Raw genomic sequence first — 17,883 nt, 5'->3', positions numbered from 1 at the left:
TTTAGCTCGTAACAACTGAAAATTATTTCACTCGGGACATAAATTTGATAATAACTGGTACCGAGTTTGTTATTCTATTTATTACCTCAGCTATTTTTTCTCTAAAAGCCTTTATTTTCGACGCACATGCACGAACGCCAACCTGTATAGGGACGATGAAAACCACTTTACGCACTGTTCTGAGAATTACTATAACGTAATTTAATCACGTTCATAGATAATTTAAAAAAAACACAAGTTCTCTTTATTCTGCTTCCAAATCTATAATGAATTGCATTAAAATGACATTTTGTTATTAATTTAACACCAAAAACAGAGATCCGTAAAGGCAAACTCGTTAAACTACATGACGTCATTTTGTGTCTTTGTCAAATCGTGATGACGTTATATTTAGTACAGACAAAGTCATTGGTTTGTAAGCGTCAAATTGTCCAATAGTATTGTTCGTTAGACCAATGCAGAATATTTCTCACTGAGAAAATATGGAAAATATTTTCCCTGTTATGAGTGACCGCTGGGGTAAAAAAAAAAAAAAAATATATATATATATATATATATATATATATATATATATATATATATATATATATATATATATATATATATATATATATATATATATATATTATAACACAAACATTGATGCTGATACACTCACATACACACACACACACACACACACACACACACACCGCGCGCGCTTTCTACGCCAGTATATATGGATTATAACTAAACTTTGAGTAGAACGATGGAAATAAATGGCGAAAAGTATTCAGGTTGTCAGGTGTGTACGACATGTGTCGTTAACTTAAGTTGCGAAAATTGCCGGAAACGTTACCGTAAACACGTTAACAACCGTTTGACGTGACGTCAACAATGCTTTTACGTTCAGTATGCTTATTGGTGTCAAAGCGATAGTACGTACATTCCTCTGAATACAGTTTTATCTTCAGAAATGGGCGAACAGGATCGCTGTTTGACATTATATAAGCATATTTATTTTAAAAGTGTATTAATGTAAAATGTAATACTACCTAATGATGACTGCTAACTATTGAGTCATACTTTCAACAAGTGTCGAGTGGAATCGAATCTTGAATAGAGGTGTTTGGTTGGTTGTTCGATTGTTTTATTTATGAAGTCGGAGGTGGGAGTGCGTAGCCATTGGGGGAGCCAATATTTTATATTGGGGTCCAGGGGTACTCTTGACTATATGAATATATGAGTAGTTTAATGGGGCGACAGACAAATATGAAATGTGGCGTGTGAATGGATTGAGAGGGGGGGGGGGGGGGAGAACCTTAACAGGTATGCATTTGGGGGGTGGGGGTGGTGGTGTTATTTTTTGTTTGTTTTTAGGGGTGGGACTAGGTCATTGTGCTTAGGGGTCATATTTCCAACATCTTTAGGAAATTTTGAAAATGCTTTTAAGAAATTATAATTTTTTACTATAACACTGGAATAGTCAAGCTTTTATGGGTGGGGGCACTCAGGTAAATGCCCACCCTAGTAATAATGTTAGAATTGTAATTCACCCATTCACCCAGCCCCCCCCCCCCCCCCTCCCCAATGGCTATGCCAGTGCAGGTTAATAAGATTGTACAAGGAATGTTCTCAGGGTTAATTCAGTTCAATTCAATTCACATTATTGGATTAATTTAACCCTATAAACTGCCATCGAGAGATTGCAGGCGTTGATCCAAGGGGAAGGTGTTGGTGGTGCGCACCCCACTAAATTTGAAGAGTTTAGCAGATGAATATAATGCATTTACTGATTTTAGTGGGAAAGATGTAATTGGTCATCTGCATTTTTCTGTGGGTCATTCCAGCCAGTGCTCCACAACTGGTGTAATAAAGGCCGTGGTATGTACTATCCTGTCTATGGGATGGTGCATATAAAATATGCCTTGCTGCTAATCGAAAAGTGTAACCCATGAAGTGGTGACAGCGTGTTTCCTCTCTCAATATCTGTGTGATCCTTAACCATATGTCCGACGCCATATAACCACAAATAAAACGTGTTGAGTGCGTCGTTAAATAAAGCATTTCCATCCTTCCGTTTTTGTGGAAGATTACCAAATGTTTGTAGATAATAATATATGTTGGTATACATACATGTACTACGATATATTGAATACTACTAGACTACCAGGGATGTCTCCAGGTATTCAGTAGGTCCGAACATAGGCCCCTTCCCAAAAGCAAGTGGCACTAAAAATTCCCAACTTGACATAAATATTGAAATCAATTTAACACTTGTGCATTGCATCATTTAGGGGTCTAAAACTGTCCCAATTATGAATACATTAATATGCTTCTTTTTCCCCGATTCCATCAGACATAGGATCCTGGTAAAAACAATTCTGGATAAATCCTTGACTACATGTATTCATGGCATTTGATAATCTACCTGATTATTTTTGTTTCGTATATAAATTAACGAAATGCTCTTCAAAGGCTCTAGTCTAGATACGTATTGGCTCAAACTAGACATGTATATAAGCTACAATTGAAAATCGTTTTCTGTAGTATTCATTTTAGGAGTGGGTCCATATTCACGCTTGTGTATTAAATGTTGTCATGGTTCAAATACTTACTCGATTCTCCACGCGGGTTACTTACGGTGGCTATTTTTGTTCAAAAAGCAAGGTTTTTTTCCTTTCTTTTTTAACCTTTGGATACAATAAACAACAAACATCTGTAGATGATATATACTGGTATATTTAATGCATGTTATATCTGAATATGTGATAAAAACAAAACTCAAAAAAAGAAAAAAAGAAAGAAGAAGAAAGAAACAAATAAATAATAAAGGTATAAAGGGTGCGTTTTCTGTAAAACACTAATTCTACAAGTAATTAATGCTAGGCTCAGATTACCAACTGTCACGATGGACTAGGCCAACGCGCTGATCGTAAAACTTCTACGACTGTTCAGTTGCTAGTCAGAACACTCTTACAAATCGATTCTGTTGTATACAACTTCTACAACCGATTAGTTGTTATGAATCAATCAGTCATTTGACTCGTGCTGACATCCACTGAAGGTTCAAGCACTACTGTCTTGGGCACATTCTCCGAGATTCCCCAGTGGATGAGTCCAAGACAGGTTAGTTCTTAATATGAGCGCATCCGTCGTGAGTGAGAAAAAGTACAACGCAACTGTCGAGTTGGCCAACTCCATCGTGACAGGTGATAGTGTGAGCCTAGCATTACATAATTTTTTAAACAAACATAATCCCTCTTGCCAGCTAATTGTATTATTTAATACTAGTATGTTAAGGCAACGCCACACGATTTGGGTGCCTCGTTCGAGAACAGCCACGACAATAGTCGATTGTGACAAGACAAAGTCACAAACATTACGATCGAACAGTCGTATTGTGTGGCGTCGCCTTTAAGGCTGTCCTAAAAACAATAATTTTATTTCTGATGAGAATGCTCTCATTAAATAAGAGTAAGAAGTCAACCACTAGCCAGAACCCTTGCGAGGAAATCGACTTAAATGTCAACTTTTATTATTATTATTATTATTAATTTTTTGGGTTGTTCAAGGAAATTCATATTTACTGAATGATCCCCGCCCCATCCCCCGCACTCCCTATTTGAAATAACCTCACGAAAACCACGAGCCTGAGATTTAATACTGCACACAAACAACACATAAAACATCAAATACGTATATATCATCAATATTCTTAACCATATCCACGTAGTCGATAGGTAGCACATTGCATTGTTATGTCTACTTTAAAATGTCCGCAGCATTCTACTTTGATTCGAGTTGTCTGGACGCATTGTTTTGTCTTTTCCGATTAATTAAGTCCGTGCACTATGTGCTTATGTGTGCACGTGCAGAATCAATACGAAACCCGTTGACAGAAGCCTGGCGTGATCTCATTCCGAGTTGAGCTTGGCGGAAGAATACACCGGAATGGCTCCGGACACTCGCACACGAAGGTCGTCTCGTGGTGTCTCGGGTTCAGCTGCTCAAAGGCCAGCAAGCACGGCACCCTGTGGTTGACGGTTGGAACGTCACATGTGGGCTGAAAATAGTAAAATAATAGTTTATTAAATTTATATTTGCAATGGGATGGATGAACAGATTGATTTGGACCAACCACCATCCCAAGTTGTTCCTACATTTGAGTTGATGGTCCTGTATGCAAGATATGATCCGGACGAGGATTTACTGTTATGTGCAGTAGACCGTGAAAAGTAGATCACAATGACCTAGTAATAGTACGCGACATACAGCAATCCCAAGTTGTTCTTACATGTGAGGTTTGATGGTCCTGTATGCATCTGTATGCAAGATATGGCCCGGACAAGGACTTACTGTTATGTGCAGTAGACCGTAAAAAGTAGGTCATATTGACCTAGTAATAGTACGCGACACACCGCCATCCCAAGTTGTTCCTACATGTGAGGTTTGAAAGTCCTGTATGCATCTGTATGCAAGATATAGTCGGACAAGAAAATGTTAACGGACGGACGGTTGGACAACGCCATTCCATAATACGACACATCATAGATGGGCGTATAATTACCAAATGACTGACATCCAGTAACCGATGATAAATAAATAAATGAACTTTAATGGTGTCGTTAAACAAAACAAACTTTAACTTTATTATAATACGGGAACAGTAGTATAGAGTCATCTTCAGCAAGACAAAAAAAAAAACGGAAAAAAAGACAACAAAACACACATATATGTAAACTAAAAGATAACTTTGGGGGTATATCCATGAATGGAACAACAGTATCCTCAAATTAACTTCTTGAGTAAACTAAGTCAACTTACTATGCTGCAGACAAAGTTCTGGTGTCGTTCCATGTACCTCTCGTACCAGACTTTCTGGAGGTGTAGCGGGGCGTTTCCCGGGCAACGGCAGTTGATGCTGTTGAGTTGACGCGGGATGAGGGAGTACCCTTTCAGACTGAGCGCCATCTGGTTGGGGCTGCACACCGCAAGGGGCTGCACTCGGCGGCAGAACTTCATTTCCAGTACCATGTCTCGAACTGCAGATAAATAAATAAAACCAATTAAAACTTAGTAACTTTATACTACTTATACGTTCTACAACTGTCTGACTGACGCATCAGTTGCGTTGGTTGGTTGCGTGGGTTAAGTTATGGGCGATTCATCGATAGATCGATCGATCCCCCATTCCCCCTAACTCGTACGCTTATGGTGGTCATGGGGTCATAGTGTGAAGCGGAGAAGGTTCCCATAAATAGTTATGATAAAACGACACCCTTGTTTGTGGCCTGCATTACTAGTATTTCTAATTCGGGCCATAAAGACATAAATCAACTCAAAACTTTCTTCAATGTCAAAATCTGACTGTGCATTATTATTGTTTGCCCAATCTCTCTCCTCTCGTACTAAATCAATGACGGGAACTCCTACGAGTCGAAAAATTCACATTACCCACACTCAGCCACGAGCTTTCTTGAGTTGTATCAATATATACACATGTAGCTAATGCTTGGCTGCGGAATATTACGGTCCATATAATGGTCGTTTCCGACTTTTAACTGAATGTCAACATGACCAGCCACTTGACTAACAAGGATGAACACACTCCACACGCTGGTATTCAGCATCAAGTGGACGCCAGTATCTTCTCGAGTAGTTCACCGTCAGGACATATCCGGGGCCTAATGCGGCCAGAGTGGTCATATTCTGCCGTTTGCGTCTCTTCGGGAGGAAACCAAATACCAGTCGAGTGTTCTTTGATTTCTTTAATCAGGACATCCATATCTGTGACTTATTCAGAGCTCACCCTATACATTGCCAGATTAGCTAATTGCAAATTTTAATACAAAGTAGAGAATATTTTGTTCGGTATCGCGTTTCCTGCAAAGTGGCTACAACATTTAGTCTTTGGCTAACCAAATATTCCTGCAATTAACCACATTTTAATAATTTTCAAGGAGATACTATTATATATCTAAAATTTGGCTAAACCAAAGCATTTTCCAAAGTGAATTATTAATTAACTTATAATCAATTTGGACTTTAAGAGAAAAGGGGGTGGGGGGGGGGGGGAGAGATTGGATATTCGGAAATTATTATTTTAAAATCAACTTACAAATGTACAAAAGACTTCCTGTGGAAATGGATAAATGGAATGATTATTATATCTTTAAAAATGTGTCACCCAATTATAATACAACTGAATGGTACTGTTAATTCTGTTGTGGAAGTTTCCAAAATAACAGAAACCTTCACTGCGGACTGGATATAGAGAATATTGCATGAGTGGCCATTAGCTATCATTTATCTTACGACGAGGTTTTTTTTTAAACTTACCTAACAAGCGAAAGCCAGTTAGATAAAAAAAATTGTTTAACGAGTTGTAAGATAAATGGTTCAATTCATGTTGACAAGCCCATAATATGACCTCTAAGGCAGTTTTCATAAAAAAAATAAAAAAATAAAAAAAACCCAAAGAAACACCACCACCAACAACAACAACAAACTCTGCTGCATCATGGTTGGTTATCGTTCTCATCTTCACCAAGTATTCAGTCAGGTTGATGTGGTATCCATTGTTTTTAGAAAGTGAATAATAAACCGTTCCCAGGTATCTGTATTGACTGTGGTGCTAATCACAATTTCGGTGGTTTTTAGGCTACAGATCATGGTGCTTAGTTCACCAAATTGTGTTGGTTACATAGTTTTTAGTCACAGAGACAGATAATAATAAACCGTCCCCAGAAATTGGTATTGGAATTGGTGCTTATCACAATCATGATGGTTTTTAAACTACAAGCCGTGGTGCTTAGATCTTCGCGAGTGGCATGCCCATTTATGGAATGAGGGTAGAGATCATAAGACGATACATTCACACTAGTGGGAACTGACCACGCTGTTGTCCCTGACACTTTTACTCAACTTGGTATACCCTACGTGTACAAAAATGATGGTTGTGGGATCATGTCATGTGGGTAAAAAAAAACAACCTTGGAATGTTTTGCACCTCAGTGTGCACCATATGCAAGACAAAAACCTGCAGCAGTACTAGTCATGCATTGTTGGGTAACGATGAAGACCAAGTTGCACCAACGTTATTGGATATTGATGTAAATGATGAAGATGAGAACGATAAACAACCACAATGAAGCAGAATATTGAATAGTTAATTCATAAGCTTCTATCAAATCTTGCTTAGACTGAATGAACGTGTAACAAAACACCTGGCCTGGTGCTTATGAAACTAAAATTTTAGAGTCTAGACTCGAGACTCTAATAGAGTCTGAGACACTAATGTCATGACAACGCCATACAAATTGTATGCGTGTGACGTCATTAGAGATTGAGTCTGGACTCTTAAACGTTTTATAAGCACGGGCCCAGCACGAAAAAAAACAAAAAAACAAACAAAACAAACAAAAAACATCAGCTATTGGGTGTCAAATTACGGTAAATGCGAAAAAGAAGTGATGAACAACATCAATACAACAATTCATTTGAATTGTGAACATGAACTGAAACAACTGTGGGCTACATAATTGCTTTTGAAATTCATTGGCAATGGAGAATAGGCCAGGAGTTAATAGCTTAAAATAATCCAAGACCTGAACAAAATTGGTAACAAGCAGAAAGTCACCAAAGTTACAAAAAAGTGTGGTTCATACTGGATATATTGACCGTCGTGGCAACATTTTATTATTATTATTATTATTTATTTATTATTATTATTATTTTATTATTATTATTATTATTATTATTATTATAATTATTATTATTATTTTGTTTTGTATGTGGGGTTGTTGTTTTTTAGATTTCTTTTTCTCAAATCATGTAATTAATTATTTCATTTAATAACATGTGTCAGAAAACCTATGTTTAGACACTTTTCTTTACATTTCTACTATGACTGGTTATACGGATATGATACAAGTTAATAGTTAATGGCGGCAATCTCGCACAACATCTTTAATTCCTGAGTTAGCTCTTCGTGCATTTGCGAGGACGTTTGATGTCTTGTATACTTTATGGCAACTGTCCTGAAAATTTCAGCTTGTTGCCAAGTTGTTCCAAGTTTGACCTGATGCTCCTGGACTATAACTAATCACTTACTCTCCGTCATAGGACTTACTATTACTGTCTAACTAATCACACACTCTCCGTCATAGGACTTACTATTACTGCCTAACTAATCACACACTCCCCGTCATAGGACTTACTATTACTGTCTAACTAATCACACACTCTCCGTCATAGGACTTACTATTACTGTCTAACTAATCACACACTCTCCGTCATATGACTTACTATTACTGTCTAACTATTCACACACTCTCCGTCATAGGACTTACTATTAGTCTTCAGGTACTGTCTGATGGTTTTGTCCGGGTCCACACCCCAGTCCACAGAGCACATCGCGCCATCCCCACATGTACACAGGTCCGTCCAGTATTCTTGTTTCATGGTGCCGTTTCGATTGTATTCCTGAACCAGTATAGCACACGGCTTATCTAATGGACACTGTTGAGTTTCCTGTGATAAACAAAACAATTAAAAAGTACAGGCTAAAAAGGCAGAAATGGAGAAATGCGTTCGAGAACTAGTTCCAGATGTGTGTATGTGTGTTTGTGTGTGTGTGTGCGCGCGCGCGCGCGCGTGTGTGTGTGTGTGTGTGTGTGTGTGTGTGTGTGTGTGTGTGTGTATATATATATATATATGTGTGTGTGTGTGTGTGTGTGTGTATATATATGTGTGTGTGTATATATATATATATATATATGATAAGGAGACACTAAATAGAGAGTAATGCAAAATGCCCATTCGACTCTGCATTGTGCAGAGATACGGCCCAGGGGCCTAATTCACAAAGGTCTCTTAAGCAACAAAGCATCCTCTTTGCAAGTCTTTTAGCATTGCACTGCGGGATCGCACAGTTGCAAGAGTTTAGTGAATTAGGCCCCTGGGTCACGTGTTACGAAGCGGTGTTAGCACCAAGATTACCTTAAGTTCATAAGGTAGCTATGCACTTACAGTGATCGTAGTACCAAGATCGCTTCGTGAAACAGGGTCCAAATGATGTATTACGGTTCTGTCGTTCAGTGTTCAATCTTTACTACAGATTTAGATTAATACATTTTTAAAAATGTTAAAACTGTACCTTTCCAGTGTGGACGAATGTATAACATCCCATACTGTTTAATAAATATTTAAAAAACAAACCGACAAACACAATTTTAAATAAACCTGTATTAACGCACGGCGAAAACTAATTATTGTAACTGCTAGTGTTTCCCATTACCGAATCTTTCAAATCTAAGATGAATGGGTGGACAAGCCGGTAATTAATAACCATCTGGTTATTTGTGTTAATGCCAAAGATGCAATCAATCACATTTATTATATCGGGTAATCGTAAATGGGTAATAGAGTTTCACAATGATTTCAATATCATTATATCGCTTAACAAACAAATTGCGAAATACCTCTCGCTCATGGTTTACAAATTGAATACAATTTATCGTAGCATGCCACAATGTGATTAGTTATCATCATTTCTGGTGGTCCCTGGAGGAAAACACGTAAACATTTCAGAAAACTAGAGCTATTCCTGAATACTGTATTATTCTGTTGCAACACTGTGACATATTTTCTTTAATCGTTAGGCTTATTTTATAGCTAACATTTAATTACATTTAATCACATAATCTATTAGTAATTAATTTGTGTGCAAAGGGGTGCTTCTGACTTGGGTCTATAACTGAACATGTTCGTAATCGGTCACGGTATATGTCACTATGTGCCAGTTTCATGTTTTTAAAATGACAGACCATAGTTTTTAAACACTGTACACCATTTATCACTATTAGAACTGTGTGTAAAATCAGACATTATATAGATTTTATTGTTTGGAATCAGATTATCCATTTTTGTACACCCAGAGTATTTCTGGTCATACTGGTGTTTCTGAAACCAGGAAATCATGCATTTTCATATTTTTCAAAAACGCACGTACTTTTGAGAAGTAACGGTTGTGGAGACGAGCTCTAGTCTAATGTTTAAAGATATTTCCGCTTTTCAACGTCACGGACTCTATTGCAACTTTATCCAAATTTGATACAGGTTTGTGGATTAACCAAACGTTGTCCATTTGTACTAGTTGAAACTAGGGTTTGCAAGTTTAACTAAACGTTAGCCGCCTGACTATATCACCACTCTGACAACTTAGGCAATGAGTCATCTCTACAAAATGCGGGTCAAGGGATAAACCCTGACCAGCAGAAATACGTTTTCCGGCCGAGCACTTACTCCAGTAATTCGTGATTAACCCATTTAACGCGGTTATTATTTATTTACCAAATTTGAAACTCCGCATTTTAATATCTGATTATAATTCTAATACTAAACCTTATTTGATTCTATTCTGTCGGTGGGGCGGGACATAGCTCAGTGGTACAGCGCTCACCTGATGCGCGGTCGGTCTGGGATCGATCCCCGTCGGTGGGCCCATTGGGCTATTTCTCGCTCCAGCCAGTGCACCACGACTGGTATATCAAAGGCCGTGGTATGTGCTATCCTGTCTATGGGATGGTGCATATAAAAGATCCCTTGCTGCTAATCGAAAAGAGTAGCCCATGAAGTGGCGACAACGGCTTTTCTCTCTCCATATGTGTGGTCCGTAACCATATGTTCGACGCCATAATATAACCGTTAATAAAATGTGTTGAGTGCTTCGTTAAATAAAACATTTCCTTCCTTCCTTCTATTCCGTTGGTGGTCTCCCTGCCCCAGCCTCGGTATTGGCGTAGCCAGGTTTTATTGGGGGGGGGGGGGGGGGGTCAAACAAACTCCCACCCTTCTATTACATTGATTGTTGTATTAGCACAAACAAACAAAACAGTTTGTTTTCTTTAACGACGCCACTGGATGTCAAACATTTGATAATTCTCGTAATGACTCGTAGTCATCAGAGGAAACCCGCTACATTTTTTTTCTAATGTAGCAAGAGATCTTTTATATGCACTTTGTCCAGTTGTTGTGCTCTGGTTGGAAAGAGAAAAAATCCAATCAGCTGAATGGATCCACCGAGGTGGTTCGATCCTGCGACGCAAGCACCTCAAGCGAGCACTCAAACCGACTGAGCTAAATCCCGCCGCTAGCATAAACAGGACAGCACATACCGCAGCCTTTGATACGTCTGTCCTGTGGCACTTGTTGGAACGGGAAAAACCCAGTGGGTCTCCACCCTATTAAGTTCTTTTATAATTGTAATACTGGCCACTATAAAAGGTAGAGGTGTAAAAAGATGTGCTAATCAAAAAGAGTAGCCCTTGAAGTGGCAACATCGGATTTCCTCCCTCAATATCTCTGTGGTCCTTAACCATATGTCCGACGCCATATAACCGTAAATAAAATGTGTTGAGTGCGTCGTTAAATAAAACTTTTTAAAGTGTAATAATTTCGATTAAAACTTTAGTATAAAACGATGTGCTACTAGTGTTACGCTGTTAAGCCAACATTCCTTTCATTTCCTCTTATATATTTGACAGCAACCTATCGTTTCCTTCCTATTCGTGAACAACAACGAGCCTATTATTTCTGGGAGGAGTAAACATCACCTAAATATAAACTTTCCTCTTCCTTAAACAATTATTATTGTGCCTTCTAATTATAGCTGTAGCTGAAGCAACTAAAATTAGATCAGAAGATAAATTATTAGTATTCTTTAGACATCCTATTGCATGTATTTTATGAATATCTTAATAAATTAATATTATGATTTTAATATAGGTGCCAACATAGTCTACAATATTATATTATATTATATTATATATCGTCAGATATTTTTCATTATCTTGAATGCGTCATTTATAACAAAGTGATGGATGGGTGGATGAATGGATAATGGATGGATAATGCCATTTTGAGAAAAGTGGATATCATTTGTATATAGTTTCATTGCAATAAACATATCACACTTTTCACTGAATATAATTTTCTCGTTCCAACCAGTGCACCACTACGACTGGTATATCAAATGCCGTGGTATGTGCTATCATGTCTGTGGGATGGTGCATATAAAAGATTCCTTGCTACTAATAGAAAAATGTAGCGGGATTCGTCTCTAAGACTGTATGTCAAAATTACCAAATGTTTGACATCTTATAGCCGACGATTAATAAATCAATGTACTCTAGTGGTGTCCTTAAACAAAAACGAAGTTTTAGTATTATTTGTTTTAGTTTTTGTTTTGTTTTGTTTTCGGTTTTCGGTGTGGGTTTTTTATTTCATACTTACATATTAAAAATAAGTTTGTATAGCCTGTACATATCTCAATATTTTAATTTTTCCCGCGTGATCAGTTGCTTTCATGTCTTGATTACTAGTATATTATAGAATTACGTATTCGTGTTACGACGTGGGGTCAACATATCGTTAGGATTCTGTCTTGTACAGAGATACCATTTTGTCCTGCAAAAGTATGCGACATGGACTAGTCACTATTTCACACGGGTCTAACTATTACATGTCATTTAGCAATGTCCACTAAATTGGTTAATTTGAGTGGATGTATTACTTGCTATCAAGACTAATCGATCAATTAACGCGTACTTACCAGATTAAGTGGAGACATGTATCCGTGTGTGTGTGATATGAGGATTACTGTATAACTATTACTAAAGCTGGAATGTGGGGCGGCATTTAGCTCGGTCGGTTGAGTGCTCGCTTGAGGTGCTTGCGTCGCAGGATCGATCCACCTATATGGATCCATTCAACTGATTGTTTTTGGGTTTTTTTCTCCTTCCAACCAGTGCACCACAACTGGTCAAAGGCTGTGGTATGTGCTTTCCTGTCTGTGGAGAAAGTGCATAAAAAAGATCCCTTGTTGCATTTGGAAAAAATGTAGCGGGTTTCCTCTGATGATTACGAGTCAGAAATGACCAAATGTTTGACATCCAGTAGCCGATGATTAATAAATCAGTGTGCTCTAGTGGTGTCGTTAAACTAAACAAACTTTTAACTTTAAAGCTGGAATGTCAATGCCGGACTGCATTGGTGTGTCTTTCGAGTGGGGGGTGGGGGTGGGGGTGGTGGGACTTTTTATTTTTATTTTACCTGTTGCACCATAAGACGTACTATACACAGTGTGGGTGCCACCCACCACTACTTTTAGCGGCCCCAATTAGACATCCACGCTATTGCGGAACAAAAGTGTGTGGTTAGTGGGGTATAGAACGGCATTTACAGTGGATACTAGATTTTGTGAACGGAGCTTAAAAGTTATTTAAAAGTTTAGGCAAGACTTCCTTATCCTCTCTCCCCTAACAAATTTTTATATTTGTTATGGTAAGCTTCTGGTTAGGGTTAGGTTAGTATTAGTTATGTACCTTAGCACTACGTTTCGTCTGTGTTGTTTATAGTGAATTCAACACTGACTTAAATACATTAATTCAATTTACCCCAAAGGTACATAAATACGGAATTCTTTCCAAAGCTGATTTGCAGTACATGAATACATTGTACAAAATATACAGCGACAGGAAAAATAAATAAATATATTTGGTCATTATGCAGCTTGGTGCCAGCCTATGTAATACATATGTTCGTGCTGATATTCAACTAAATTCCAAGCACGTATTCCTGGGCCCACACACCTCATTTATCTTGTCTACCTGTCTGTCTGTCTGTCTGCCTGCCTGTCTGTCTGTCTGTCCGTCCGTCCAGGTTTGTTGGTTAGCGATTAGTCGTTAGTGGTTACAGTCATGTTGAGTGGTAGTTTAGTTCTGTTCGTAGTCGGGTGTTAAAAAAAATGTTTTGTTTAACGACACCACTAGAGCACATTAATTTATTAATCATCGGCTATTAGATGTCAAAAATTTGGTAGTTGTTACATATAGTCTAAAGAGAGGAAACCCGCTACATTATTCCATTAGTGGCAAGGGATCTTTTATACGCACCATCCCACAGACAGGATAGCACATACCACGATCTTTGATATACCAGTCGTGGTGTACTGGCTGGAACGAAAAATAGCCCAATGGATCAACCGACGGGGATCGATCCCAAACCGACCGCGTATCAAACGAACGCTTTACCACTGGGCTACGTCCCTCCTCTAGTGGTGTTGTTCACAAGATTAACTTTAGTGGCAGCTTACTGGTCACAACAATTTCAAATAAATATATTCTAAAAACGGTCAGATAAACTATATAAGTTGAAGCTATCGAATTTCTTGTTTTCTATTTTTCAACAAATTACACAAACTGCATGTAGTCGCAAATAGATTGGACGTAGTTGCAACTAAAACTGCACGTTCTCGCACGGTTTCCTGGGCTTTACTTCCGCGCAATACTGAACAAGCTCGCACAGATGTACGGCCTTCCATTTTTATGGGGGAGGGGAGGGGGGGGGGGGGGGGGGCTGAGTTTTGCCCGAATTAAACGAAAATGCTCAAATCTGGATAACATTTATTTATATTAATATCATTACTATCATACAGCTATATAGGTCTGCAAACGAATCACTACGCATTTTTACATAGATTATAACTAATTTTGAGAGTGGAATGATGAAAATACATGGTAAAAAGGTCTCAGGTTAGCATATTTTCCCCGAATATCTGTATCATTTTTGCCCCAATTTGAGGTTTTGTTCCGCCCCCTGTCTCGTACGCTTATGTTTGCTGGGTACCTTTAAATACAGCAGTCTAATAACCGCTCTACCGAGAACATGTTTCTTATATACAGGTACACACTATATAGGTACGCACTACTGCAAACATAATAAAATAATAAATCAATGAAAGGAAGCCAGTAGACCAAAGAAAGAAATGTTTTATTTAACGACGCACTCAACACATTTTATTTACGGTTATATTGGCGTCAGACATACGGTTAAGGACCACACTGATTTTGAGAGAAACCCGCTGTCGCCACTACATGGGCTACTCTTTCCGATTAGCAGCAAGGGATCTTTTATTTGCGCTTCCCACAGGAAGGATAGCACAAACCATGGATCACTGGTTGGTGCAAGTGCTTTACACCTACCCATTGAGCCTTGCGGAGCACTCACTCAGGGTTTGGAGTCGGTATCTGGATTAAAAATCCCATGCCTCGACTGGGATCCGAACCCAGTACCTACCAGCCTGTAGACCGATGGCCTAACCACGACGCCACCGAGGCCGGTCCAGTGGACCACGACTGGTATATCAAACGCCGTGGTATCTGCAGTCATGTCTGTGGAATGATGCATATAAAAACTCCCTTGCTACTAATGAAAAAATTCCTGTCCTGGACAGTGGAGCCGACCGAGGCCGGCACCTGTGCCCGGGACAGGCGTGCGCTACAACAGCTTGTTCTGAATTTGCACGTTAAACACTGACCTAACCTAATGAAAAAAAAAAACCTAGCGTGTTTTCTCTCTAAGACTACATGTCCAAATTACCAAATGTTTAACATTCAATAGCAACTCAATGGGCTCTAGAGGTGTCGTTAAACAAACAAACAAACTTTCAATAAAAGGAAATAATTATGATTTGCAAAATTAATTAGTAGATAAATATACTAATGCAACAATATAAGGAATCACACAAATAATCAGTGCCTGCAACCAAAACCCCTCCATCCATATTGTCAGGAATTGACTGTTACTGGCTTTCAATTCGACACAACTGACATTACTTACCACTTTACAACTCTATATATGAAATACCTACTTTATTATGCTAGTAGTAAATTAAATTTGGTTTACAATTCCGTGTAGTATAGTAAAATGCTTACCCCTGTTTCGCCGTAAAAAGTTATCTGTGAACCGAAACTCGTGCTCAGTAGAGCCAGATGAACGAAAAGGCAAAGCAATGAATCCATACTGAAATATCTTCTCTTTTTTAGTCCAACAGTTGTCGAACAATGTAACAACTACAACAATGTGACAACTAGTCCCCAAGATCTCGAACTATGTGACAACTGGTCCTCTGGTAGTCTACTTCTTATATATCTCTTTCCCCTCAAAGGCACGTGCGTCTGTCCGTTGTCAAACGAAACAACGAATAGATATTGCTATTAATTTCCACATCATTTATTATTGTCAGCGTCGTGTGTCTCAAGAACGCGAGCAGACGACAGCACCTATCCCAGCCAATAACGGCGTGAATCAGCCCGCGTGGGCGGCTATCGAATGTCCACGACCGCTGCCGAGGGTCACCGATTCGTTGAGAGAAATGGGTGACGTTTGTAAGTAAATAAATACATTAGCGAAGACTCACCCCTCTCCTCATATTAAGCGGAAAGAGGTCTTTGTTTAACGACACCCCAGCACCTTGCAAACTACAGCTATGTGGTATTGCGACGCGTGATATTAGTTAAAAACAATCCTATGGCCTAGCTTTCGCAACTTTTACATTTAAAACGTTTGATTTTTGTTTAACAACGCCATTAGAGCACATTGATTTATTAATCATCGTTTATTTGACGTAATTTTTTTTTGTAATTTTGACATAGTCTTAGAGAGAAAATCCGCTTCATTTTTTCCATTATTAGCAAGGTATCTGTTATATACACCATCCCACAAACAGGATAGTACATACCTTTGATATACCCAATGGGCCCAGCCAACGGTAATACATTAGCGAATACTCATTCCTGTCCGATGTTCAATGTTAACTCTAAATATATTTATCTTGGTGCCTGTTTTTGCCATGTATGTTAACTACGTACGGAATTTGTGTTGTCCTCTTGTTACACATTGTAATGTGTCCGAGTATTGTTTAATAAATCTGATAAGCTGAAAGAGATCTTTGTTAAACGACACCCCAGTACACTGTAAAAGTTTGTTTTGTTTAACAACACCACTAGAGGACATTAATTTATTAATCATCGGCTATGGGATGTCAAACATTTGGTAATTTTAACATTTAGTCTTAGAAAGGAATCCCGCTACATTTTTTCCATTAGTTGTAAAGGATCATATATATGCACCGTCCTACAGACAGGATAGCACGTACCACGGCCTTTGATATGCAAGTTGTGGTGCACTGGCTGGAACGAGAAATAGCCCAGTCGGTCCACCGACGGGGTTCGATCCTAGACCGACCGCGAATCAAGCGACTGCTTTACCACTGGGGACGTCACGCCCCCAGCACATTGTAAGCTATTGCGACGCTTAATGTTAATACTGTAAGAGACGATCCTTTGAATAACATTTCGAAACGTTTACCTTTAAAGGCGCCGATCTTGTCAGTTATTACGCAGTGTAAAATATTTTACCCATTACTGATTGTATTAAATCAATAAACGACACATTGTCTGCAACTTCTTCCTACGTTATTAATCAGTTTCAGTTCATCCTGGGTTGGAGCGGGATCTAGGGGTTATATTTAACAGGGAGCTATTATTTGTGCCCCATGCTATACACAGCCAGGGTCTTAGGCTTTGTCTTTGTGCTTTTAGTCCAACCAGTGCACCACAACTGGACAAAGGCCGTGGTATGTGTTGTCTTGTTTGTGGGAAAGTGCATATAAAAGATCCCTTGCTGCATTAGAAAAAATGTAGCGTGTTTCCTCTGATGACTACAAGTCAGAATTACCAAATGTTTGACATCCAATAGCCGATGATTAAGTAATCGATGTGCTCCAGTGGTGTCGTTAAACAAAACAAACTTCTTGTGCTTTTCGAATATCACTCGTGGAGAGTTTGTACGTTGATGCACACGAACCTAGTTTGGGTGCTAGACGAGCTAAGCTTCATCTGCACTATGCCACCAAGATAACGTCAATGCCAAAACACCCAGCACATAACGTTGTGTTTGATAACAAAAATATGAAGTTGTTTGATGCGAAGCCAAATGTCATTCTCACATTTGGTCTTTGTATTTAACAGTTCTTACCCGTTTCCAACATTGATTTAA

At 38.6% G+C, this 17,883-nt stretch overlaps 1 protein-coding gene across 1 annotated transcript; it reads right to left on the bottom strand.

The window, feature by feature from the left end:
- Positions 1-2,703: 2,703 nt before the first annotated feature.
- Positions 2,704-16,093, bottom strand: LOC121383145. Its single transcript, XM_041512969.1, has 4 exons — positions 15,759-16,093; positions 8,334-8,514; positions 4,807-5,024; positions 2,704-4,045 (listed from the first exon to the last, which is right to left on the bottom strand). Exons 1-4 carry the CDS (start codon positions 15,843-15,845, stop codon positions 3,860-3,862), a joined length of 672 nt encoding a protein of 223 aa, XP_041368903.1. The 5' UTR covers positions 15,846-16,093; the 3' UTR covers positions 2,704-3,859.
- Positions 16,094-17,883: the final 1,790 nt, after the last annotated feature.

The sequence above is a fragment of the Gigantopelta aegis genome, chromosome 10 (genome assembly GCF_016097555.1).
Source record: "Gigantopelta aegis isolate Gae_Host chromosome 10, Gae_host_genome, whole genome shotgun sequence".
Classification (NCBI taxonomy): Eukaryota; Metazoa; Mollusca; class Gastropoda; order Neomphalida; family Peltospiridae; genus Gigantopelta; species Gigantopelta aegis.
The sequence above is the reverse complement of the archived record's forward strand: the minus strand, read 5'-3'. Positions and strand labels throughout refer to the sequence as shown.

What these genes read in the sequence shown, in the direction of transcription:
- LOC121383145 (XM_041512969.1), bottom strand. Translation starts at nt 15,845, where the DNA reads ATGGATTCATTGCTTTGCCTTTTCGTTCATCTGGCTCTACTGAGCACG. An exon ending in ACAGTACCTGAAGACTAATA is followed by an intron (nt 5,025 to 8,333) that starts GTAAGTCCTATG and finishes ATTTATCTGCAG; the next exon opens with TTCGAGACATGGTACTGGAA. An exon ending in AGAACTTTGTCTGCAGCATA is followed by an intron (nt 4,046 to 4,806) that starts GTAAGTTGACTT and finishes TACTATTTTCAG; the next exon opens with CCCACATGTGACGTTCCAAC.